General features: G+C 42.1%; 2 protein-coding genes across 6 annotated transcripts; one reads left to right on the plus strand and one right to left on the minus strand.

The window, feature by feature from the left end:
- The first annotated feature begins 47 nt into the window (after positions 1 to 47).
- On the plus strand, positions 48 to 12,976 carry LOC133132807 (rho guanine nucleotide exchange factor 15-like). 3 transcript variants are annotated; one of them, XM_061248550.1, is made up of 16 exons: positions 48 to 212; positions 1,395 to 1,826; positions 2,829 to 3,383; positions 4,326 to 4,383; positions 4,694 to 4,752; positions 4,927 to 5,162; positions 6,439 to 6,599; positions 7,370 to 7,522; positions 7,815 to 7,944; positions 9,634 to 9,708; positions 10,289 to 10,381; positions 10,743 to 10,897; positions 11,506 to 11,670; positions 12,040 to 12,125; positions 12,242 to 12,346; positions 12,557 to 12,976. In XM_061248550.1, the coding sequence occupies exons 2-16, from the start codon at positions 1,478 to 1,480 to the stop codon at positions 12,757 to 12,759; spliced, it is 2,583 nt and encodes an 860-aa protein (XP_061104534.1). In that variant the 5' UTR covers positions 48 to 212; positions 1,395 to 1,477; the 3' UTR covers positions 12,760 to 12,976. The 3 variants fall into 3 exon arrangements, with proteins under 3 accessions (XP_061104534.1, XP_061104536.1, XP_061104537.1); XM_061248552.1 differs by having other exon boundaries at positions 2,835 to 3,383; XM_061248553.1 differs by lacking the exon at positions 1,395 to 1,826.
- A 204-nt stretch (positions 12,977 to 13,180) lies between these two features.
- Positions 13,181 to 23,776, minus strand: LOC133132808 (uncharacterized). 3 transcript variants are annotated; one of them, XM_061248555.1, is made up of 19 exons: positions 23,618 to 23,776; positions 23,053 to 23,105; positions 22,807 to 22,896; positions 21,878 to 22,002; positions 20,422 to 20,565; positions 19,969 to 20,031; positions 19,311 to 19,511; positions 18,802 to 18,898; positions 17,987 to 18,204; positions 17,356 to 17,509; positions 16,798 to 17,006; positions 16,445 to 16,562; positions 16,024 to 16,229; positions 15,610 to 15,727; positions 15,077 to 15,246; positions 14,242 to 14,339; positions 13,740 to 13,858; positions 13,592 to 13,636; positions 13,181 to 13,301 (listed from the first exon to the last, which is right to left on the minus strand). In XM_061248555.1, the coding sequence occupies exons 1-19, from the start codon at positions 23,656 to 23,658 to the stop codon at positions 13,276 to 13,278; spliced, it is 2,295 nt and encodes a 764-aa protein (XP_061104539.1). In that variant the 5' UTR covers positions 23,659 to 23,776; the 3' UTR covers positions 13,181 to 13,275. The 3 variants fall into 3 exon arrangements, with proteins under 3 accessions (XP_061104539.1, XP_061104538.1, XP_061104540.1); XM_061248554.1 differs by having other exon boundaries at positions 13,728 to 13,858; XM_061248556.1 differs by having other exon boundaries at positions 13,728 to 13,858; positions 23,053 to 23,067; positions 23,618 to 23,751.
- Positions 23,777 to 27,451: the final 3,675 nt, after the last annotated feature.

The following is a 27,451-nucleotide window of genomic DNA, read 5'->3' on the forward strand; positions in this document are numbered from 1 at the left end:
GCTGAAAGCAGGAACAGCAAGCTATATGGGGCACAAGTGAACAAATGGACATGCTGCACAGAGCCTGTATGTCATTCTCTCCAGTTGAGAATTACATTTACAGTTAATCATTTTCAGAACTGTAGGCTTACCTCCGTTTGGATTTAAGTTCTTTAAGTTTTGGACAGCAATTCAGCGACACGCATGCACAAAGCCAGGAAACCGGAGATACAGTAAGTTGTTAATTATAAGAAACAGTTGGAGGCTTGGATGCAGTTCCTCACTTGGAGATAAGAAAGTGACAGTAGCACACTTACGCAATTCAAATTAAAGGGCAATGGATTACTCAACTTGATTGTGAAAACACGCACTAGTAAACACATAGGTAAATGATGATGTGCCCTATTATGTTTGGTTAACATTATCTACAATAATATATATATTTATTTTATAGACTCTTCCAATGTTAAATATAGGGAAAAACACTTACTTGTTCAAGCCTCACTTTGTACAATTACAATTAAAAAAACCAAAACACCACACTTTGTGCTCTTAGTTAGGCATGAATGGAAAGGCAATTGCATCTTTGTCTGGTTTGATTGACATTTACTGACTGATTGTTGCACAGAGATAGCAGTAGACTGGCAGACAATCTGAAGTTAGAACACTTCCTCACAGACATAACATTAACATAGACTAGTAACATATACCAGCAGATAGAGCTTAGTGATGGAGAACTGATGGAGTGATACAGAAATTATGTAATGATATTGATAAATAAAAGCAGCTAATTTCATTAGAACATGTTCTTTTGTCACTGAGAGACACACAATGGTACTTATTGCAAAGGTATGTAAGCTTGCTCTAAAGAAAATTCATAAGTCTCCACATCTGTATGACAGCCTTCAATATGCATTGTTACAAGTTCTACTTGTATATAACTGTCTATTGCGATCACATGATGTTTTTTCATGTTGAAGATGTGTATCACAAGGGGGAAGACAGGAACAGCTGACGTTTTTACTAAATTCAGTCAGGAACTGAGAGTGCTGTAATTTCCTCTATGCATGATAAGAATTTTGCCATCCACCAGGCGGGATAAGACTTTTGCCTTTTGTAAGAAACGTCTTTAAAATGTTCTTTTGTAAATGTATCCTCATTTGAATTTGTTACATTCAATTAAGTTAAAGACCGGAATTGCATTTAGAATAAATTCCACTGACTATATTAACTATTAAAGAGAACACGTTTAGAGCATGGCACAATATCATGTGTCAGGGGAGGATACTGTTCCTTGGTTCCTGTTTGTTATTGAGATTTAAATTGTTATTATTACATATTTTGTTTATCCTCATCACTTTTTTCCAATGTTTTCCAGTTATACATCTGCAAAGTTCTTCTTTGCTTTTGTACAGGTAGTGAAGCCCAACTGTCCACCACTTTAACCTAATTTATGGGAAGAAATTGGGAATTAATTAATTAATAAAACCCAGCAAAGATGATGTCCACTGAGCGCCTATTCTCCCCCAAACCCACAACATCTAGAAAACCTCCAGTTCCAAAGAAATCACACTGCCCCCTGCCAGCAGGGAGGGATACTACGGCAGTCACATCGGACAGCCCAGTGAAGCAGATGGTGGGACATTTAAATCAGCAGGATGGCATAGTGGTTAGCTTGAAGGCTAAAGAGAGAGGTGAACCCTGCATGGGGACAAAAACAACTCTCACCGTTAAACACAGAGCCCCACAGCTATGCCAGAAGAGGGAGGGAGAACAGAAATGCAAGCAGAACGAAGATGGAGAAGGACCCAACAACCTACCTATGAATAGGCAGGGGGGGCGGTCAGGTATCTCTGTTAAATGTTCTTGCATCTACAATAGGTGTTAGTTCCTAAGAGGACATGATACTGAGGGTGCTGAGCATTCTCACGATATTTCAGTTTCTGAATTAGTGATAGAGAGAAGTGGAAATGTGGAAAAGCATACTTGTCCTTTCTGTTTCCTTTCCATCCCCTGGACATTCTCCCCATGTTCCCTTGCTTCATGAACAACATCCCTCCTAAATCTTTTCCTCCCTCTTCCTCCAGGTCCTCACTACTTTTTACTGCTCTGTCTCTCTCTTCACACTCTTCTCTGTGCGACAACAGTACAAGGAAACTTTTTGTGCTTGAAACAAGTGTGTGTGAAAGAGGAAGTTTTAAGAAAAAGCAGAAAGCCAGAGTTACGTTTTCTAATGGTGGTCAAACTAGCAAAAAGGTCACTTCTGCCTTCTGGCTACCAGATTGTGTAAATTAAATGAGGAACAGAGAGAGGCCCAAGCAGCACTGCCAGGGTTCCATAGGTACACCAGAGTATATGGGGGTCGGTTTGGGTGAGGCAGATTGCAATTGCTGACCATTGCTCAAGGCTTAAGGTGTGCAGCACTGTTCAAACTTCCCCAAAGATCAATGAGGCCCCCAAAATGAGTAAACATCCTGTTAAGCTATACACTCTGTATCCAAAACATGAATAAGTATGTTTGAGATTTACTTGGTAGACAGTAGGTTCTTGTAGCAAGGAGCACAGTACAAGGAGTTGAGTCCACCCAAACATCCATAACTGTACATAACATTACATTACATTTATTAGCAGAGACTTTTGTCTGGAGGAACTTTCAAGGTAAATGAACACAGCAACAGAGCCACACCTGGCTAACCAGCATCTGATACCAATAGTATAGACATAGCTGCATTCTATGGGGACTTTGGCAGTGGTTTTATTTTTAATCCTGACCTCCATTAAACATTGATAACTAATTAATATCTGCAAAATCCCCCTTTGTTCTCGCTCTCATTTTTTTTTTCTACAAGCTCCAGATGGCATGGAGGTGGAGGCAGAGGTACAAACACACAACAAAGAAGAAACAGTGCAGGGCTCAGCAGCACCCCCTACCCTTCTCTGCAAGAACAGCTGTACCTGCATTTGCCACCAACAGCGTCCCGGCATGAGGTTGGTGTGGGTCCCTAAGGAAGGAGTGTCCTTAAGAGAAGAGCAGACAGAGAAGGTAGAACAAATGAAGTTCCAGCAAGTTCCAGATGTGACTACAAGGGATGGGAAGTGTCAGAACTCCAAGGAATTCTCCCTGACTGCTTTTGGTCCCCCTAAATTCTATCACCGCTCTCACTGGTCCACTCCCATCTCCCAAAGCCCCCACATCCAGCCAGGTCCCAAAGTCCCACAGGACACTCCTCCTCCCATCCCTCCAAGGATCCACCACAAGGCAGACAAACCGGGGAGCCTGAATGAAGGTTCCTCCTCCACACCCCCCACGGCCAAGGTGCACCCCTCTCCTCCGCACCTGCCACCCAAACACCCCCACGACCACAGGAAGGCACTCAACAGCCACTACCATCCACAGTCAAAGGGTGAGAATGGATCAAGGCACTTTTCTGTTTGTGCTAACATTTCATTCCCTATATTGGTGTATTCATTTCTTTCCCCATGGTTCTGGATGCTCATTTCATTTCCTATGTTTGATCATAGCAAGGTCCTCTAGCGGTCTTAGTATTCTTTTGCATAAGTTGGTGTCATAACAGAAAACAGATTTAAAATAAAAAAAAATACTATTTGGACAATGATTAAAATATATAATACAGCTTACTTGCAAGAACCTTTATGGTTTTATGTGCATTATTAACTGCTATATTTCCTCCAAAATATCACATATTACTCTCCAGTTCATATTTAATCTGTCTTATTTTAACTTTCACCTCTACAAAGCTATACGGTTCAATTTAGTTCAAAAGATAAAATGTGATGTTGGTTCGCTGACTTCTCAGAAACATTAAGCTTAGAGTATAGATTTCTGTGGGATAAGAATATTCTGCAGTATTGGAGTCATGAACTACTGTACATTCGGCGAGATCATGAGAGTAACTCTCAGGGATTCTGGATAACCCCTCCCAGTGTGTCCCATGAGGAAGGCGATATCGATTGCCACACAAAAAAAAACAAAAAGAGCATAAGTATCTTTTATCCCATGCAGCATCAGACTGCTGTTGAATAGGGGCATTATGAGCTGATGGACTTATAGATCATCTTTCAATTACCAGCTCTTAGGGTTTTTGCCACTGTTGTGTTGCTTGCATTTCTAGTCTGTCATGGGTATTGTGTTTTTTAAAGATGTTGGCCTGACTATTGCCTGTTTTTAAGCTAAGATTTGCAAAGCAAGTTCCCTTCAGGGTAATAAAGGGTACATGCATTAATTAATTGAATAATGGCTGCCAAAGAAGATTGCCATTATAATTACAATGCAGTTCTGATTTTAGTTGAAGCCAATGTATCATCAACAAACTATTTTATTCCAGAGAAAGATGAGACTGATTTGAGTGACTGGGTGAAAGTGGACCCGATCAACAAAGAAGAGTAAGACTAGCTTTTTCTGTTGTTACTTGTAAGGCACAAATAAACATTGCAAGGTACACACAAACACAAACATGCAACAAACATACACCGAAAAGGACAAACAACATCCATCCCATCACAAAGTGGACACAAACAAAATAGACAAATACATAGTGAAAAGACGCTCCCATTAATGAGACATCCACATAGTCACAAATATTGACACTTTGACCCATTGTAGACCCATTGGCCTTATATTGTCTGACATTAATAAAGCTGTTTTCGCTCAGTGTGAAACACTGAACATTGTTCCTTGTTTTCTCTTTCCCAGGCCTTCATCGTTGTTAGCGCAGAGTTTATTCGCTGACTTGGTGTCTTGCCTCAAAGATGGTAAAACTTGGTGTGAAAGTGTGTCATTCATTAAGAATTTAGTCAGACACATGTATCCAAATACTTGAAAATGTTGTCTTCAGATGCAGACTATGCATCAGTTCTTGATGTATAGTTGACATATTCAGCACATCTTCATTCTTTCCTCTCCTCCCACCTTCCCTCCTATCACAGAGCCTCTATATCAGGAGTATCGTGCCAAAGCCATCAACAAGGAGATCCAACAGCAGGTAAAATGTGCCAGCATCGGTAGCATGAGTTCAGGTGAACAGCAGGAGTCAGAGGATTGTGGAAACCGTTTGAGGGCCAAGAGGGGCCCCACACAAAACTTTCTGTGGCAGGAGCTACCGTCGGTGAGGAACAGTGGGGTTCTGCCTCAACTGAGCCCAGAGGAGTGCAAACGGCAGGAGGTAAGGCTGCTGAAGGACAGGAGCATAGAAAAGGATAAGGGGACAGGGTGAAAGCAGATAATAATAAAAAGTGGTTTAGGTGGCAGAGAAGGTTTGTGAATTTTTCCAGGACACCAGTGATCCTTCTAATCTTTGCAAGCATTGCCATAGAGCCATATTTGAATGTACCCCCCAAAACTCCTGCAGCAATTCGGTTTTCCCTGGTCTGCCATCCAAATACTAAGCCGATCACCTTGAGCCAAATGCCAATAATGTAATGTAATGTAATGTAATGAGTAGGAAACATGGAGGCATGGCTGAGAGGAAGAAGCTTCAAAGCTGTAGGGGAGAGCAGGGCATATTGACACACATTTCACTCTTACTTACATTTCTTGGGTGCAAGTGCAATGCATCACAATGGAATAATTCTCATATCAAATGAAAGAATGAAGCCTCATGTACATATTAGTATACATTACATCTTTGCATCTTATTTCAGTATAGAGTTATAGACAGTTAAGTAGATGGTGTGCACTTGTAACAAATTGTCCAATCAGTGGGTACGTTTTTCAACAAATAACACAAGCAAGTCATTGTGTTTATTTATTTATTTATTTTAAATTAAAAACCAATTATACTGTAACTTCATCAAAGGATGAGCTGGGCTCTAGGATCTAGGAAGGGTGGGATGGTATTGCCCTCCAAATATTTGCTTTGCCTCCCAAATACAATAGCTGCTATACCCATTAATGTCAACGGCGAATCTCCGCAACGAACAACTGCAGAACATCCCCATTTACTCCCCATCCCGTAGTCAATAATATGTTGTATCTCAGTAGAACGTGAGCTCTCCCCCATCAACAATTTCCAAAATTAACAGCAGAGCACTGTAGCATGTGGCAGTTGTAGTCAACTTTCAGCATGGTCATTGAGACAACTAAAAAAAATATCAATAGATGCTTTGTTCTTGCCTCTACTCAGTAGAAAATATCATTTTGAACATTCGTACTTAAAGTTTTATTACATGAAATGTGAAGTACCAATTTTTTTGAAAATTAAGAAAACTGTCCTCACCTCAGATTAGTGTGACTTGTAAACAGGACATGACCTCAGAACATTAAATGGCTACTAAATTTTTGAGGTCATCCCTTGTTTTGGAGAAATTAACAGTGAACAGTTTGACAGCTTACCCATATGACAACGTAACCCTGCTGAGACATATTTGTTTCCTTTCTCTCTCTCTCTCTCTCTCTCTCTCTCTCTCTGGCACCCCTGCCCCTCCACCACCAATACCCAGAGCATGTTTGAGGTGCTGACATCAGAGGCCTCATATCTACGCTCCCTTAGAGTGCTCACTGATCACTTCCTGGACTCACGGGACCTGGATGAGACACTCATCATTCGAGACAAGAAGACCCTCTTCTCCAACGTTGTTCGTGTGCGTGAGGTCAGCGAGAGGTGAGAGAGAAAGGGAAAGGTAGAGTGAGGGTAACAAAGATAGGCACAGGGTATTGCCGCACATGACTTGACTTACTTCAGTGCACAAACAAGATTAAACGTATACTAGCAAAGAGAAATATCCACAGGAAAAGAAACTATTCAGGCCTTCCAAGCAACATACAGTATTTCACTGCACATTATTGCATGAGCAAATAAATGTTAACACTATGCAGGGGTTGTGCTATGAATATACACTCACTGAGCACTTTATTAGGTAGACCTGTACACCAGCTTAAGACAAATATTTAATCAGCCAATCATGTGGCAGCAACTAAATACATAAAAGCATGCAGACATGGTCAAGAGGTTCAGCTGTTTTTCTGACCAAATGTCACAATGGGGAAGAAATGTGATCGAAGTGACTTTGACCATGGAATGATGAGTGTAGATACTTATAAGCATACCCTATTTAATCATTTTATTTTTTTATTGCGACCCGAGTACCGTTTGTGATTTTTACATGCCGTTTCTCTGAATCTGCCATTGCTTAATTTTTCTGCTCTCTGAATTTTTCCATCATCAAGTGAGAAGTGTGCCTCACAGTATCTGCTCTGAACACAAATTCCTCCAGGAAGGGATGGGGATGGAGATGAGAAGGGAAAAGGGCAGTGTAGAGCAGGAGAGGAATGGGAGAGAAGAGTGATACCAGTCAGTGATGCCAGTCAGTGATGCCAGTCAGTGATACCAGTGACGCTCACCCGGCTCCTTCCCCTCTGCCACACTCACAGGTTCCTGAAGGACCTGGAACAGCGTATAGGTGAGGGCCCTGTGATCTCAGATATCTGTGACATCATCCACCACCATGCCCAGCACAACTTCTCCCCGTACATGGAATACATCCGCAACCAGGTCTACCAGGACAAGATCTACAGCTCCCTCATGTGAGCATGGTGTATGGCAGTACAGTGTAATGGAACAGGGCTGTATTGTGAAGCAAACACCTTAATCTAATCAACTACAGTCTTCAATCAAGATTTTGAGTACTTGAATCAAGTGTTTTAGTGCTGGTTAGAATAACAGCAAAAATGTCCCCCTTCTTGGATGAGAGTGGACACTCCTCACCCTTGGAGTTTCACACCATTACTCACTATAGACTGATATTCCTTCGCAATGATGCTTGTAAAATCTTTAAGATGTAATGATTCATTGACCTGACCGGTGATCGTTCCACAGGCAGAAGAATACGCAGTTCATGACGGTGATAACTCGACTGCAGGAGTCGCCACTGTGCCAACGTCTGCCCTTCAACTCCTTCCTGCTGCTGCCCTTCCAGCGGATCACACGCATAAAGATGCTCATTGAGGTGGGAGGGCCACAGCGTACTGATTAAGCCTGGTCCTGAGATGGGTGCGTGGGGGGTTGGACCCAAAATGTACGACTCAGAAACAGGGGTATAATAAAGTCCCGTCAGGGCTTTATTCAGGGAATATCCAGAGAGTGCAGTCAAAAAACAAGCAATGTTCGTACACGTAAAATCCAGCCAAAACCAAAGTGCAGTACCGAGGGAGAAGGCAGTCTCGTAATCGGTACACCATGCAAAAAGTCTGGTAGCCAGGAAAGCTGTCAGCGGGGCAGAAGTACAGGCGGACGGTAGGCAGGCTCAGGGTCGATGACGGTGCAAGAGTCAAGACCAAAGTCTGCTCCGCGGGGCAAAAGCACAAAGACAGCAGGCAAAGTCGTAGCACAGGCAGGCAATGGTCAACAAAACAGAAGTCAATAATCTTCGGTCAATAAACAGGCTTGGATCGTAACGGGTAGACAATGGCTTGACAAAAAATGCTCAAAAGTGCACTAACGAACAGGGGGGAGCATGATGTGAAACTGAGCTTTATATGCAGGTGTAGACAGGTGTAGACATTTAGCTTGAGAGCAGCATGAGAATGGAAATCAGGTGTGGAGAATTGACAAGTTAACAAGGTAATTAGTAATCATTAGTAATGAACCTATCCTGCCCTAGCGTTAGTAAATTAGTAAATTACATGCACAAGAAACGTAAGGTAACATGAACACATGGGTAGAATGTTAGCATTACCCAATCCTTATCTAAAGTTAGTAGATTAGTAAGAAGACAAGGGAAATTGAAACAATTAGGGTGTGAGTGGCAGAAAGGGAGAGAGAGAAAGCAGGAATGCTCAATCTCTAGCAGTTGAATGAGGGTTGGATGGTAGATCTCCGAGAACATGGTTGGGCAGCCCTGGATTAAGGGCAATGGACAAGGAAAGCATTAGCATGTCAAACAAGGGTAGCATTTACACCATTTACAATTGAATGCATTTCTATGAAATCCCTGCTGGGATACACCTATTTGCCACAGTTGGCCTGCTTGCTGCACATTACAGATCACCGATTAAGGACACTGGCACACAAATATAAGGGAGATTGTTTCATGACATGATGTGATATGGTGCAAATCTCTCATGTTTCCCCTCAATTTATAAAAGTCATTCTGGATGATGTCTGCTCATCAACATCTAAATTCTGACATTTAGCAGATGCTCTTTTCTAGAGCGACTCACACTAGTGCATACCCCAAGGTTTAGGCAATGATGTAATCCATGTCACAGTTGTGGCAACAAACCTTGTTGTAAAGTTAAGGTCACAGTAGCTACGTTACTGTGCAATTACTGTGGCACAGGAAAACGATATTGGAAAACTAGTGCTTTACCCTGGTGTAAAATTTAGCTATGACCAGCTTGAAATACCAGCAACCAGTTGTTGTAAAACATAGATTGAGCTGGTCAACCCATGTTGAGTATGGAGCTGGTTGAACTGGTCAACCAGCTACCAGCTGTTTGTTCAGCAGGCCAAGCAGCAAACAGGTTGAGGGTATAGTGTTAAATGTAGCATAGGCTGGGATAGTAGACCCATAATAAATGCTGAGTTTAATACTTCTTAGTCTTTGGTGGGCTAAGTGTGACCACAGTGGCTCCAGACTCTCATGTGACATGAAGGTCATTGTATGTAAGATACAAGCAACTCATTGTGTTCCCAGAACATTCTGAAGAGGACCCAGGAAGGGACCAAGGAAGAGCAGACGGCCTCCCAAGCGTTAACCACAGTATCTCAAGTAAGACTGTCTGTCTCACTGTTTGTGGGACTGCAAGACAAAACCACTAAATGAGACGGTCAGCCTCCTTACCTCTGTAACCTCTAAGTTTTAGTTTATGTAATTATGTCATATAGGTCAGTAGTCTGTCTGAGTTGGCTTGAATCGTAGCCACCCATTGAGCCTCACTTACATGAGACTGTGATTCATCAGGAGCAGTAACTGACCATTGGTTTATTTGCAAAGCAAATCCCTGGAATTTCAGCAAACTTATGTCATATCATAGTGCCAACCTGGTCAGGCTCATTTTACCAGAAGGTTTTGAGCCTGACATGAAAGGAGACAGATAAGTGAATACAGAACAAGAACATCCCTTCAAATCTCAAAGTGGTGAGGACAACCATGTGCTTTGTATTTGAGATCAGGTGTCCACACTTTTAATAAAAACTGAATCGCATTTAGGTCTCAAAAGACATCAAAAGTAACTTGTTTCCATAGTTGTATGGCGCATTAACAGTTTAGTTACCCACTTCTCTACATTCCCAAGAGATGTGACATGTAGATCCAGGGTTTCTGTGACTTCCATACCACCCCCCCTCAGATCATCGAAGAGTGCAACAAGCAGGTGGGCAAGATGAAGCAAATGGAAGATCTCCTGCACATTGCCCAAATGCTGGAGTTCCACAAACTCAAGGCAAGCAGTAAACCACCCTCCCTTCCCAATGCAATTACAGCTGTCACTACAGCTGAATCATTATGCTTTTGGAAGTCATTTTTTCATTATATTTTCAGATGTATTATAGTCCATATACTTACACCAGGGGTGGGAAATTCCGGTCCAGAAGGGCTGGTGTGTATGCAGGCTTCTGTTTTCACTAATGACCCTGACTAAATGTGCTAACTGGCTGTATACAGCAGCATTTGTTCAAAGGAACAGTATTTGGCTGTCATTCATGCCTTTATAAAGAAATGGAGCTAAAATGGCTAAATAATTAAGGGAAGAAGTTGCCCTAAAACCCCCAAGTTGCCCTAAAACCCCACTCACCTACCCCCAGGCCATACCCGTTGTCTCTCAGAGGCGTTTTCTGGAGAAGCGCGGTGAGCTGCACGAGATGACCAAAGGGGGCACCCTGTTTAGCCTCCGCCCCAAATTTACCCCCATCTACCTCTTCCTCTTCAACGATCTCCTCATCTTCACCTACAAAAAGAGGTTAGCCTGCTGTTATTTCACTTGCAGTTAAGAACTAAATCACTTATAGGCCATACATCTAGCGATAACATGCATTTGTCAGGGACAATGTTAGCAGTTGACTACTGTATGTTCTCTCATAGACAGAGCCGACCCTAGGGTTTTGGTGGCCCTGAACAACAATGTTTCTATGGTCCCAAAGTTCTCTATGTGACACTGGTTGTTTTGTTAAGAGCCTACAGTAAAATGAATTATAACTGTTAAATGTATGCTTTTAATAACTTAAGTATATATTCTAAGTATAAGCACCTATGTGCAATTTTTGTTCACTAAGCCCATAGCTTTTCAGCTTGTAATTTGTGGCAAACAGAAAACAGGATTTTTCTGTAAATGGTAGCAAACATTTGCTAAGATTTGCCTTGTTGAACGTGTGGGTACAATGCCCCTTAAGCCAAACAGCTGGCTTGATACCTGAATTGACATTAATTACTCTGTTTAGACCCTGTTTTTGTGGCATATCACCCACCATCAATAAAACCAATGAAGTCACATTTTTTAAATCACTTTGAAGAAATACAAATGCAGCAACCTGTCCTGAAATAAGCTGACAGAATCTTCTCCCACACCAGTGCGGAACGCTACATTGTGACTGATCATGCCCACCGATCATTGGCCCATGTGCAGGCCATTAGTGACGAAAAGCGGGGCTCTGGGTTTGATCGCTGCTTCTGCCTGATGCTGCTGGAAAACCACCAAGGCTGCACCCACGAGCGTCTGCTCAAGGCTCCCACAGAGTAAGCACATACCCTGCAGTCTCATTGCAGTGTGTGACATTCAGAGAGTTGCACTGCACCCTCATCATCACTGTCTGCAGAGTGTGACATTCAGAGTTGCACTGCAGTCGCATTAGTACTGTATGCAGTAAATTACATTGATGAGAACTACCCTGCAGTCTCATTAGCACTGTATGCAGTGTGTAACATTCAGAGTGAGAGTTGTAGTAGTCTCATTAGCAGTGTGCAGTGTGACATTCAGAGTGAGAGTTGTAGTAGTCTCATTAGCAGTGTGCAGTGTGACATTCAGAGAGCTGCAGTGCAGTCTTCTCATCCCTGAACACTGTACTGTATTCAGCCTCACAGTTGTGTTTATTCCTGTGTATGCAGGTCTGATATGCACAGGTGGATGGCAGCATTTCCAAATCTCACTAACCCAGATCAACGCCAGGATGAGAAGGTGTATGAGGACTGGGGTGAGTAAGGCTTTGCCCACATGTGTGTTACAGGTAGGTCCATTGGTCTGTAACAAAGTGCTTGTGAATGTTTATGTCATGTTAGTTTGTAAGAAGCATTTGTGCATTTTGTGCAGACTGCCCACAGGTTCAGTGTTCGGAGCAGTATGTTGCTCAGCAGGCTGACGAACTCAACCTGGAACCGACAAACATCATCAATGTCTTGAGAAAGACCAATGAGGGTGAGCAGAGCTTAGAAAGTGATTCGTTTTTAGCTTAATCCGGTTAATTTGTTTTATTTCCATCAATCTGAATCATTTGAATCCTCCATCTTTCTTCCTGCCAATCAAATTTATTTGTAACTACTTCATCCCTCCAACCCCTTCCCTCACTACACAAATATGAACCACACACTGTTGACCCCTCCCCCATTCACATTCTCTCTTTCTCAGGTTGGTACGAGGGTATGCGTCTCTCTGACGGAAAGAAAGGCTGGTTCCCAGCTAGTAATGTGCTAGAGATCACCAATGAACACGTACGGAGACGTAACCTCCGGGAACAGTACCGTATTTCTCGGGCCGCGTTTCAGGCCCAGGAGCCTGAACAGGCCTCAAAAACACTGTACTCCAACGCAGGGACGCAGAAGGAACAGTAATGCCCCTGGTGACCATGTTCAGTGCACACATCAACGCACTGTGAGCCTGAAAAACCACCCAGACTCCCGCAAAGACAGCCAAATGAACAGTCACTCTAACAGTTTTTCATGTAAAAAAATGTGATTATGTTGTGACATGCAATACTCATCTGAATCAGTGTTTATACTGAGTGATGGTGCTGGCGATATGCTTGATTAAAACAGGGATAAAACATAACTACATTGTAATGTGATGCACAGATTTTGCCAATGGCATCAATATGATCTGTAGAAGAAAATCTACGCAGACTGAGGCTGTCTGAAGACAAAAAGTATTTTCTTTCATGTTTTGTCTCTTTCCTGAGAGGCCACGGTAATGTCATGTCAAATTTAATAAAATCACAAACACACACACAAAATAGAGAAGACCCAAACATGCACATTTGTGAAGTGAGGCTGTTTTATTGGTCTCCAAGATCGCAGATGTCAGGCTGGCCCAATGCAGGACAGAACCGGGACCTCTGCGTGTCACTACTGTCACCTCTGAGGATGGGTGGCCTTTGCTAGCAGGCAGGAGAAGAGCAAGGGGAGAGCTGTTATGTGCTTATATTTGGACCATCTATTAATCCCATTTTTATTTCTTCATTACATACTCAAAGTAACCAATTTATCCTTAGTTCATACTTGTACAATAACCATATGCATCAACTGTCCTTCACAGCCAATTGCTTTCAGTTGTGTAGCATCATAATGCAGAATAAGAATAAATTAGATACCAAACACATTCTGTAGTGTAGTACTGGTAATAGTAGTAATAATAAAATAATAATAATAATATACATGAAAGAAATACCTTTTGCAGATATGGTCTTCTGGTAGACCTTTCCTGGGATTATACCTTAAAGAAAGCAGATTAAATATCACACAGACTGAAACTGTGCAAGGTAACAGCAGCCTCTGTTAATGCTGAGCTATGAAAGCCACACCACCTCCTCTCATACCAGGGTGCTGATTCGACCCTTCTCTGTGGGATGAGGGGGCCACGGGGGCAGCCAAGCTGGGATGGTAGACTGCCCGACTGCTGTCATTGTTCACCCCATAGCGACAGCTAATGGGAAGCCTGAAAAAGAAAAAAAGGGGGGGGGAGGGGGTGAATGCAGTGTTCTGGGGGTTCTGTAATGGTGCGATGCATTTTCCTGGCTTGGCTTGGGTCCACTCAAACATTTGGAAGTTAAGGTTGATATCAATTGTAAAGTCCTTTTTTTGTATACTACCACGTGAGTGTAAGGAGTGTAGTGCACGGGCACTCGTCATTTTAAGAACATTTTAGGTTTCTTAACAACTCTTGCCAAAGCTGCTATATGAATGGACCCTGTTAATAAGCACAACCAATAATCAGCCCCAACAAAAAGCACTAGTATGTAGCCTGGATGCGTTTCATACCCTAAAGGCCTTATTTGTAATTGTAGATGAGGGTGAAAGGAAAAAGGGTGTAGATCTCACCTGTAGTGGGAGTGTGGGTGGATGAGGGGGTTCACTGCGGGGTACAGTGCTGGGCTGTACCTCACTTCGTTTGCATACACCAGGTGACTCCCGTCCAGCTGGGGGGTAGGGAGGGATGAAGGGTGGATGAATGCGTGGAGGAGCTGATGGATTCATTGTCAGGTGCTGTAGCTGAGAATTGGCTATACATGATCTAATTCTGATGAAGTCAGGAGGTACAGCTGAAATGTTTTTAAATGGTCTGATAAGAGCTAAATGCATAAGGTTGGCTTTAAGAAAATTAAGCCAGAATAATTGGTTGGAACAAACATTAGGGTACACATCTGCCCCCCACGATTGGAGCTGCGCAATCTTGAATAATATTCAATTACTGATGAATAAATAGCTTCTCCATCTCCAAAAGGCCCATTAGGATCTGCTAGCCCTGCTATTAAGACAATAATGTTAGCCTTATATTGATATTTCAAATATATTTCATTGATATTTCTTTTCTCTTATTTTTCTTTTTTGCTAAATAAGATGAAAATGAAATAAGACAGTTTGACTCATTTCAAGCAAACATTAACTTAAAACAAGCTAACATTTGAGAGACAAAACATAAGATCTTAAGTCTTATTACAAGACAACGCTTGTTAACGCTTGTCCCATCAATTTCCTACAAAAACCTTAAATTTACTAACCCAGAGGTGGGGCACAATTCCTGAAAGGCTAATGGTCATGTCGGTTTTGGTTTCCATCCACGACCCTGGCTCAATAAACCAATTATCTGTATATATCAATAGCGATAGTCTCTCCCTACTGTACTCAATCTCTCAGCATAAAGGGGTCCACTTACAGTTCTGGTGGTACCACATGAGTCTAGAGAGAAGCTGAAGAGCACCCTGGTGTGGTCCGTCTCTGTGGGGCCACAGCTGGGGTCCAGCAAGGTGGAGCTTCTGGGTTCGATGGGCGGGGTGATGTAGGATGTGTCAGCCACCAGAACCATCCACCTGTCTGGCAGACACACTGTAGAGAGAAGTCAGGGTACAGCACTGAGCTAGATTACACATAAACATAATAGATGATAGAACAGTAAAACAAATACAGATCAGTCATCGGTTGTATGTTTTTTCAATAAATCCTCAATTCTTTCAGTAGATAATACTACTAAAGGTCATATCCAATGTCCCTCTACCCCTGTCTGGCTCTCCTTTTCTGCATTGAGGGCATCCTTGTAGTATTTGATGCTCAATAACTGCAAATTCTATATATAGTGCAGGGAACACCAACAGGAAAAAGGGTAAAAGCATTAGAAAAAAGAAGAAGTTTTTAATAATGAAGAAATAATGTTTAATTTTTCCACCCCTGCAAAGCAATGATGCATTTTACCCAGAAGGTCTCTGATAGGAAAGCTGCAGCGCTGGACAAAGGTGCCCTCCACTTTCCCCGTCTCCCTGTCCACGAGATGCACCTGCACACTAACCACCAGCCCACGCAGCGTCAGGTACTGAGAGAGAGAGAGAGAGAGAGAGAGAGAGAGAGAGAGAGAGAGAGAAATTGGTGTGAAAATACACAAGTACTACATATTACATACAAAGACGTTTTTGTATGGTTATGAAGAATTGGCTAAATTTAGGAAAAAGTTCATTTTGATTTCAGCATGTCTTTAAGCTAGTTATGTCACTATTTGTAGCAACACTACTGCCACAGTGACAGGGAGAACTGCCCCCCATTGGTGAAGAAAGCCAATACAATGGATGTCGATATATTGTAGTTGCTGTGTTGGGACTTGTTTGTGCTCACCTCATAAGCCATGCCTACACTGTAGAGGGGCAGCTCCAGGCTGTAGTAATGCTTCCTGTTCTCCAGCACATATCCGCCCCGTTCCACAAGCGCCCAGTCCAGCTTGTTGCCTCCAAGGTAGACTTCCCACTGGGAGTCCAGGTTCCCATAACGCACCAGTATCTTTACACCTCTGTCAGTGCAGTTACCCTCCAGCTTAGGAAGAACTGGGGGGTTAAAGGACAAGAAAGGGTGATGGGCACAGAAAAGAGGCCTAATAAATGTGTACTTAGTTTTAGAAAATACCTCAAAAGTGCAGCCAAAAAGATGGAGGCGATGGTTGCTTTGCAAGTAGAGATGTGTACATTATCCACACAAAAAAAGCCAGGAGCCCATAATACATACAAAATACAACTACATTACATACTGCCATACTGCTTACCAACATCTTGCAGATCACACACCACAGCCATGGGGTGATCATAGATTTCTCCGTGTGGTGAGACGAGCATAGAGAAGGTTACTGTGAGCCTGTACCTTCTGTACCTCCCACCTACGTACTGAATGACAGTGAAGAACAGCTCAGTAACAGAAATGAGCAGTCTGTTATATACCACCTATACCAGGAGTATTAAACTCCAATCCACTAGATGTTTGTGGCTTCTTTTCAGTCAGCAACCAATATATAATTTGGCAACAAGTTGTTCTAAAATAATGTACAAATAAGATGTACACATCTTTGCAAATAGATAGATAAAAGGAAACACAAGCGTGTTGGCACGGTTGGGTCTTCACCTTTTTGGAGATGAGGGGGTGCGAGAAGGGGGCCTCCAGTTGGTAGGCGTGGGTGCCATTTGAGAAGGGCACTTGGGAGACCTTGAGCCCCAAGCGCTCGGCTTCCACCCAGGACACCGGCTCACCCCCCACACTGACGTTATGCAGGGAAACATCAGGGGGAAACGCACCCAGGGTAATCGAAAATACCCGTTCTGATGGAACAGTGTCTGGAGAGGTGGGAGGGGGGCACAAAAGGCAGTTTAAACATACAGGACTACAGGCTAAATTAAATCAATGAAAATGCATTGTTTAACATTTTATGTATTGGAAACATCAACAATAAACATATTTGTTCCGATTGAAATGTATAAAGTTGTTTTTGACATTATATTTTGACACTTCCAAATAAAATACCCAAGTAACAAGACAAAGTAGATGAAAAGGGAATTCTAGAAGTAGAAGTTAAAGGCAAACACAATGTCACACAAATAAAGGACTAGAGGAAATACAGGTCATGAGTCACAGTTTAGAAGAATATGAAATCAGATTAAAACCAAATTTCCGTAACAGACGCACTATTCAGAAGAGTGGGGGTCCTGGGTATGGGCGGGGTCCACAGGGGCCTGAAGGATCGATGTTGGGTGAGAGCCCACTGGCTGTCCTCCCATTGGTGCATATAGAACAGGTCTATGGAGTAGGACTGGAAGTACTGTCCTTCAACCACATGACTCTGTGGAATAAGAATGACATCCCCAGTGTGCATTTAAAAGATGCACAAGCAAAACGTTTTTCCATTTTAAATGGATGGAAGTTTTACTTTTACTCCACATCTTTGCTATTGTTACGCATATCAGGGTCCATTTGAAAAATGCAGTCGCTGGAATGCTCATCTTAGATATTCCTGGGAAGTGGCACACTCATTTCTACAGCACGAATTGGGGAAAGACCAAAAATAGAACAGGGCCCATATTCCAGTTTACATCCCAGAAGAGGAGTAGTGATTCAGGACTAGTTTGGTCTATTTAGCTTAGAGCAGATAAGCTAAGGATATGGCCATTGGAAATCTGATCCAGGACTCCTACTTTGAAATGTTAAATGAATATGGGCCGTAATCTTTCTTACCCTATATAGGGTACATCACCGATCATTACCCTAAGAATATATTTACCTTAAAGAAATGCACAAACCAGTGATTGTATTACTTTACCTTGACATGCCCTCCCTCAGCTCCGAATGGGATCCTGATCTCCACAGTTCTGTCCTGCACCCTGACTCCATAGTCTCTCTGCTGGAGGACACAGTCACTCACCAGGCGTCCCTCTACCCCCACGCTGGCGGCCCAAGCACTGTACCCAGCATGCACTAGGGGGGGCAGGATCTTCGGGAAAGTCCACAAAACATGGCCATCATCCATGACAGCTTGGTCTTAGGAAAAAATGAACAAAAAAATAAGATGGGGAGGGAAGACAAAGGATCTTAAATAAATGACACAGCACGGGGTTCACGTTTGTCTTTGTTTTGTTAACACAGAAATCTTATGCAGGCATCAGTTTGATGCAGTTGCACACCGAGGACCGAGGTTCGCACCCCGGTCCTACTAAAGCCGAGTACAGCCGGCACACGAGGGAGCGGCGTTATTGGCCCGCCGCTCTGAGGGTGGGGGGAGGGGCTCATACAAAAACGCCCCAGACTACTATCACAGTGCGGGGCTCGTGACAATGCAGCTTGAAGAAGGCTGCTGGAGGACGGGGTCGTAGTGCCGTTTCCTCAGCTAACATGTGCGACTGAAATACATTTATTTGGGACAGAATGGGGAAAAAAAAGAAATTGGAAACAGAAAAACTAAAATAAATTTTAAAAAAGAAAATTTCATCAGAACATCAATTGAGGTTGAGGAGGGTGGTGGTGATGAGGGAAAAAAAAAGAAGAGTTCTTATTTAGGCAGCTCCTCAAATACACTCCCTCCACATTTGTGTAAGCTTGTCATTTGCCAACAGACATGGTTTACGAGAACAGACATACTTATAGGACAGGCCACCGAGATGTCCACCTTGAGAAGTGTCCAGTGATGGCTGTAGAAGATGGTTGCACTGACAGCCTCCACCTTGCCTCCGCTCTCCTGGGAATGGAGTTATGGATTTTGAGGAGAGATGGGGATAAATTTCAAAATTCTCCAGAGGACATGAACTGAGGTTTGCACAAGGGTAGACAGGGTGCGGATGTTACAGTATGAGTGTTTAGATGTGGATGACCATCAACTTTTAAAACTTTCATCATACACAGTCCCCACAGAGACAGCTTGATTAGTTGAAATGGGACAAAACAAAATCTTGTGTCCACACTGATCCTTCTCTGATTCATTTCACAGATGTGACTCTTCCCAATTGTATCAGGAAACACTGATCAGACAATAAAAAATTCAGAAAAAAATTCAATACCAGTGACTATCATTCTCTCTGGCCTTTTGTGTGTGTTTCTCTAACCCCTGTTAGAGAGACAGAAACAGGCAGCCAGACTGGTTGTATCCTGACCTGCAGTGTGTAAGATAGGACAGGGGAGTAGGCACAGCGCAGCAGGATTCGGGTTCCGCTGGTGCTGATGTGGTACCCCTGCAGGTTTGCCTCGGCCACAGTTAGCGCCTCCTCCCTAGAGGGCGGGGTCCCCTCCCCCTGGGCGTCGCCTGGTATGCGGAACACCACCCGCCCTTCCTTCAACCCCTCCTCCTCTGGCTCCTAAAGGAAGTCACATTACAGTTTAAAAAAAAGGCCCCAAGTGCATGGAGTATAGATTAAGCCAGGGATGAAAATGTTTCACTGAGGTCTGATGTTGAAGTGGATCTACATTTGTGCACAGCTGTTTATTAAATAAAGTCAGAATCATTTGTTTCAGGCAATAATAATAAAAATGTGTTATTTAGCGGATTATTTTCTCCAATGCCACTTACATTTCATTAGACTAAGCAGGGGATAATCCCCCCTGGAACAATGCAGGGTTAAGGGCCTTGCTCCAGGGCCCAACAGCTGTGCGGATCTTATTGAGGCTATACCGGGACAAGAACCACCAACCTTCTGGGTCCCAGTCATGTGCCTTAACCACGAGGCAACAGGCTATTGCAATAGAGCCATGAACAATCAGATGTTAGCAAAAAGAACATGGGTAACAACAAGTTAACACAACAAGTTAACATACCGCAGAGGATGACATCCCCTCCAGGCCCTGAGAGTCAGGTAGCATCTGCTTCTTTACAGACACCTGGAAGAGAAATTATGACACTCAAATGGAACGGAATATATTATCAGCCACACTTAATATCTCCGCCGAGCACGATCCACCCTTAAATGCATATGCCTGAGGGACAGAAGGGCAGCTTGCGATCACGCACATACTGCAGTTCTGGCCCTGTGCGCTAGTTTGACACATACAACGCAGTTTTCCCAGGCAGAACGCGTCATATGTGCGCTTGAAAATCATCGCAAAAGACTTGATCTGGCCTTATATGTTGGTCACCAGGCTTTTTAATAGCCACGTGAGTGCCTTAGAACTTTTTGTGTTTTTACTCATTTTCAAATACAGTATGTTATATTGGCATGACAAGAGGTATTGCCAAAGCATTAAATTGTGGACATTACCAACATAACTCACCTCCATGTAGTTCTCCTCACAGACAATCTCACGCATGCTCCAGGGCTGCTGCAGAGGACAGCTTAAAGCTAAAGGGTAGGAGGCCTCCTTCTCATTGGCTTTCTTGTTAACAAACCACACAAGCAGCTGGTACTCAGTGTCTTTCTGGAACCAGAGAGAACAAGACACCTTATTCCACCTGCACTTTTGGGGGCAGTGGCCAATAGTTAAAATGAAAAAAGCACATCACACGTTATAGCAGGGGTGGGGAACCCTGTGCCTGGAGGACAGTACAGTTCATCCTCAGATTAATTAGCGATTAAAGTTGTTGACAAACAGGTATTTACCAACTTTCAGAATATTTACCCGAATTGCAGTTTAAATCTTAATTGCATGCAAGTTTAGCTTTGTTTCAGTGGCCAGGTCATCATGTCACAGTACAGAAATGACAACTGATGAAAATTGATTATATTGCTATTTTAGGTATAAGCGAATCCTTCAATTTACTGTTTACTTTTAATGTACAATTAAAAATTTGATATAAGGTTCAGTGCAGTTGTGGTTGGAACCAAAAACCACTTACACAGTTGTCCATCCGTACTGAGTTTGGGAAGCACTAATTAAACCACAGTGAATTGGTCCATAAGGGGCAAAAAAACAGCTGCCATTCATGAGCAAGCAGTTAATCAGTTAATGATCTAATGCCAGGCTGTGAAAAAGATTGAGCAAACTAAATCATTAAGAATAGAAGTTCATGAATTACAATGATCAGGCCTCCTTGCCCAACAATTATTTATAGATGTGCAGGGGAAAAGGAAATGGCTGCAGGAAAACAAAGAACCAGCACTAAAAACATCAGATTTTTACATTTTCATTTTAGTCATTCAAAGCGACTTTCATAGATTCTTCAACAAGTTCAAAAAATCAAATCTATGAATAGCAAAACATGCACGAAGAGCAGTTCTAACCGAAAAAACAATAGTCATCGTAATGCGCATATTTTTTTTGTTGTTTTTTTGGAAATAATATAGAGAAATAATATGCTTAAAGAACGAAGCTTTGGCAAGAGAGACAGAGGAAGAGAAGGATGATAGAAGAGCATGCAAGGAAGCTATATCACTGGGGAGACAAGACCAACCTGGTCAGCTCATAGACCATCAGAAAGCCAAGGCCTGGGGAGAGAGGCCCGAGCAAGTTTGGTAGTGAGGGGACACAATGCACAGTGAGAAGTCATGAAGGTTGTGGCGGCATCATCGGGAGACAGTCGAGAGAAACAATCCACTGAGGGTAGGGAGGAGAGCATTACAGATACTTTCCCAAGCTTTCGCAACATCCCTACAGCTTTGAGCACTCAAAGCCATTTTAATTTCAGTGCATATACTGTATGAGTCCTGTACTCAAAGGGACACCAGGGCTTTAACAACACATCTAATATGGACCAAAATGACTGGGCTTGTCATCCCAGTGCAACACTCACATTTACATCCACATAGCAGGCAAGGTAAGAGACTCGAAGCAGCAGGTCTCCCTGTGAGTCCAACACCATGGTATAACCACACTCTGCTGCCTGCTGGCTGGACAGGGAGTGCATGCCTCTGCTGTCTGAGGCGGAATACGGATGGCGTGCATTAGTTCAGGGGGGTCAGACTCAAGTCCAGTGCGTTTCAGCACAAGTGATTAGGTCATAAAACACACACGTTGTCCACACATCTTGGCCATCAGCACACTTTCCTGCTACTGAGTATGTAAGTATGCAACTTGTATACTCAATAGCAGGCAAGTGTGCCTGATTTGGACACAGCCCTTGTTCTCAAGGCCTTAGCCCTTTCAGTTCCAAGAGTGCCAATATGGAACTCTCAACCTTATATTTTTTCAGCCAATCAAAATGACTGCTCTACTCTTGTTTTGAGCCCCTATTAAAACTCTTCTAAATTCTCTCAACTTTCTCAACCGAAGCCAAAACCCCTGGAGATTTGGGTGGAACCACTTTGTATTGGGCTTGGGACTGAAAGGGTTCATTGGCTGCTGATTCAAATGAAACCACAAATACCAGCCAACACTGTGGCCCTCCAGGACTGGAGTTTGCCACTCCTGCATTAGATCAGGAAGTACACAACTCCAGTCCTGGAGGGGTTGTGTGTATCCTGTTTTGGCTCCAACAAATTGCTCTGATTTCATGTTTATTCCCAGTGTTGGTCAAACCAAGCAAAGCAAAGCTACCAGTTACTCTACAAAAAACATAGCTCAACTACATTCAGTACATAATAAATAATTAATAATAATAATAATAGAATCAGAAAAGACAATGTCTGTATATTCATGTCATTATATAGTATTCCAAAACAGCAGGAGCACAGTACACACACACACACACACACACACACACACACACACACACACACACACCTTCAATGTCAAATCGAAACACTTGTCCAAGGAAGCTGGATTTGATGGCCAGAGAGAAATGGCGATCTTGGCACTCTGACCTGAACATCTCTTGCCAAAAAAAAAATTTAGTGCAACATTTACGACCGTTTAAAAACAAGTGAAATATTTTTGCCCTACATGTACAAAGTTGGAATAGATGCTTGTGTTTTACAGGATGGGATAGGTTGCTCTCTCACCACATGCACATTGCCTGGGTTAACTTACCACTGCCAATGGAGTCTGGTACAAAGGTAGATAACATATACAGCAGGAGTATGCTGGGAGAATTAATTAATAAAAAGTATCAACAAAAACAATAATCATAACAATAATACTACTAAATAATAATAATAATAATAATAATAATAATAATAATAATAATAATAATAATAATAATAATAATAATTCCATTCGTTTCAAGCGACTGATTGAAATTGCTATTCAACATTGACATGAATAATAATACAAAGAATTGCTGGAAAATTGTACAAAGAAAATTGGTCTTAGAGTAATTAACAGATGTCGGTACAAATTCTACTGCAGTTGAGCAGCATTTAAATCGCAGGGAATTTTTGAGTTTGCAGTCTGAAGCTTTAGGATAGGCAGTACGTATAGTGTTGTGATTTACTTATAAAATATGAATACAAAATTATACATATTAAAATAATTACAAAAACAAAAGTAAGGACCAATTACCGTTTATATTTCATTCTTAAATAAAACGTAATTTGCACAAATAACTTTGTCTCGATTACAATGTAGTACACCCACCGCTGCAAAGGTAGCTTACCTGATCACCCTTTCATTGAGGTTTTCCGTGTAATGGTGCATGATTTCCCTATGGTTGTGTTGTCAAAGTATTTGGAAAAGTTTCCTAACTTTCTAGTTAATTTTCTTGTTTCTTGAAATTCAATTTCAAACACGTAAAAGGTTCTGTCGTAGGGTTAATTTTAACTGAAAAACACCTGACACGTAGCCTAATTGATGGTCGTGATTGTGCACGTGGTTGTGATTTTTGACTTCCCAAATACAATATTCCCGACAAAATTCCCCGAAATTTCCTTTCCCCCCAAAGATCGAGTGAACGTAATGAACATATTCATAGACGTATCTTGTCTCTGGTCATTGTTTTTCGTTCAACACCTGCAGAAGTCCTAAGCATAAGACACATTGACTGATAAGTCACAGACACCAACTGTAGGTCAAATTAAGTGACGTACTCTCACTCTGTTCATTTTGGATCAGGTAACTGGAAATCCTTTAGCATGCTGCAATGGATTGTAACAGATTTCTCGAGATTTAAAGAAAACGAAATTATGTGAGTAGTATCTTGTATCGGGACTTCCAGTGGAATTAAGACCGAGTGATGCACTTCTGTCCTGCGGTCCAAAGAGGGCAGTGATGTTTTGCCTTGATGGAGCCATAATAGCCAAATGGCAATATCTAAAATACATGCATGAAGCTTTAAGTTAAAGTTGCTAGATGGGTTGGAGACCTCAGTACACATGTTATCAACGATTACATTCACTTTACTGCGTAATATTGGAGAGAAATAAACAGGCAAAAATTAATTAATGAGCCGAAGGCCAGGCGAAGTGTGTCAGAGCAGTCTGTATTCTTCTGAAAATTAGTGCATGCTATAAGATTTTTGAGATTAAATGGGAGTCCTGTTAAATCTTGCTTTGTACATGGTCTATGACAATGGGAATGTACCTACTATGTACACAAGTGCGATAGATATTAATTTATTTGTGCTCATGGGAGAAAGGCCTTGACAAACGTAGCCTACTTGTAGTAGGTTAAAATACTTACCAACAGAAAATATCGGATGTCAAAATCAGTTGTTATATGGGCTTTGGCATTCACACAGCAATATCGAATATTTCATTAAGGAATATGCTAATGGTTTAGCCTATTGTTCCATTGGTTTAGTCTAGTTTCGGTGTCAATTTGTTTCCCCACTTTGACATTCATTTTTAATTATAGCATATATAACGTTGCTCTTAATGAACCATTAATGTTACCCTTTTCTTAAATGTGTTTTATTGCAGTCTTCTGGAATTTACTTCCTCTAAGGTTCATCGCCTTAACTGCGCGAACTGCTGCTTACAACACACACAGACGCGCGCGCGCTGGGTGGGGCAAATACAGTGCTGTCCAAATGGCACTCATGACAAAGATGGCGGAAGAATAACAGCAGAAAAAACAGATTACCCCTCGAAAGCATTATATTTCTATTTGTTACGAACCTCTCATTACAATATGGAGGTAGGATAATATGTGGTGAAAAGATCTTATTCTCTTTGTCGCGTCAATGCAATCAAAGAACCCTTCTCTTTAAAAGCGTTCAGTCAACGGTAACTGAAGAGGGAACTTGACTTGCAGCGAGAGATCTCCTCGTTGAACAAGATAGCCTTCTATTATGCTACGGATAAATCTTCATGAGTCTCATTTGTAGTTAATCATCAGGCCTGTCTTGTAATGTTAAAATGAACGCGATAGCCTTGCTTTAGTCCTCCCAGCTCTCCCACGCCGCATTGGCTTGTCATATAATAATATAATGTTAAGGCCCGGTGGATACCCTAAACCATTGTAGTTGCTTAACTGTTAGTTATTTAAACAATGTTTACTTTATCGATTGAAACTGCTCTGTTGGTATTAATAGTTCTTGTCTCTGGCACTCCTAGGTGACTGGGGATGTAAGTATCGACGAGTTTGTATCGGCGTGTTCCTTTTTTCATATCACTGAACCATTTCCCGAGTACAGATTGTGACATCTTCAGCGTCTGAACAATGTCCTTTGCTTGTAAATACTGGGGAGTGTTCATCGATTTGGAGGAAGGTTGCCAACATTCCCATATTAGCCAGCGCATCCTGTATTTCACCCAAACAATGGTTTAGCATGCACACATGTGCCTTATATAGCACATTGGTGAATGATCTCTCAAGTACTCGTTGATGTGGCTTTACTTTCTGGCTGAAAGGGAATTACCATTCAATTCCTATTCCAATTACCATCCACAGATGCAGGGGATGAGATATGTAAAAAAGCCTTGTTCATTGTTGTTATGATAGAACTGTACTTTATCTGACCTGCGTATGGCTCCAGTGACCTTCAGTATGCACTTACTGTGCTTCGCTTTGGATAAAAGTCTGTCAAATAAAATGGCCTAAAATGGAACATTTTCAAATGTATGACCCATAATTAACATTGTCCTACCCTGTCACAATTTGCATCACTTTTTATTTATAATTATTCTTTTGATCAGACAAGCCACCTGCTCACAGGAGTGGGTAACTTGGTAGTTGCCACTTGGAGTGTAGTCGATTGGCTCAAATGAATAGCCATTTTGTTGGCTGAGCTTCAGTTTGGGAGGTCTAGGATTTTATGAGCTGAGAATGAGAAGGTTCTATCTGCGTTCTGAGTAGTTTCAAGATATTGGGCTTCAAAGATTCCAAAGTGAATGGGCTCCAAGCAGATACAACTTTTATGTGTCACATTTTTTCATACTTTTAAACAATATTTTTGTATAAAGCTTCACACATGTTTTAGTGCCCTATAAACAACTTATGACTCTAACTCATTTCTGTCATTGATTTTAATATTGTAGGAGCTGGGTACATATAATATGTAGTACAGCAAATCTAGGAAACCAGTTTGGCAGTTTGAAATGTGTCTGTGTAATAGCACATTAGTTATTCATCTTCATCAGTCAGCTTTGGCTCTCAATGCTGAGTTATTGTAGGGATACTGTAGAGAACAGCAAGCATCCCTAATGTGACTATCAACCTCACTGATCATCGGTGAAAACCTCTTCAACTGGATCTCCGTTTCAAGAAGGTGCAGTACACCCTTATGAGAAATGGATGGCACAAGACAAGCGTGAGCTGAGTTTGACTTTCAGCTTATCAAGGCTTTGTGTGTGCATGCATGCGTGTGTGTGTGTGTGTGTGTGTGTGTGTTCATTTGCTATTTTTTTCTTTTCTTTTTTTCAACTCAATCCAAAGGTATTCAGGTCACAGGAACTCCTTATATGAGTAGGACTGTGCAGGAATGGCGATGGGTGGAGGGTGCCTTTTTTTCAGCCACTGCCCCCAAAAATGTCTGCATTGATGGCCTGTCTCCGCCCACTTCATGATTTTAAAAGATGCAAATTGGGGTGGAGGGGGCAGAAAGGAGGGGCGATCGAAGCAGTCAGTGATGTGTCGTAGGTGCATATGCGTGACTAACAAACTACTGAAGAGCCAAATATAGAGCTAATTAATGACCAATATAGAAAATGGAACTGGAATAGAACCAGGAAAGACAAAAAATAATTTCTATTTGAGATAATCTAAAGAGGAGAAACCACTTTCCATGTTGTCACAACTCAACTGCAGGCAGTTTGAAATGAGCAGGGTCATTTGTGCAGTCATATTAGATTGGTTTGGATACGCAATACTCGCATCAATCAAGAAGAGGGCCGAAGATGGGGATTTGACTTGTTTACGTAGAAGAAGGTTTTTTTTTTGCTTACTTCTACATCATTGATGTGGCCTGGCCTCTAGGTGAAATTCTACTTTTCATCTTTGGGTTGCAGTGCATGGCTCTATTTTTGCACAAAATGTGGTGGCACAGATTAAT

This window comes from Conger conger, chromosome 7 (assembly GCF_963514075.1).
Source record: "Conger conger chromosome 7, fConCon1.1, whole genome shotgun sequence".
Taxonomy (NCBI): domain Eukaryota; kingdom Metazoa; phylum Chordata; class Actinopteri; order Anguilliformes; family Congridae; genus Conger; species Conger conger.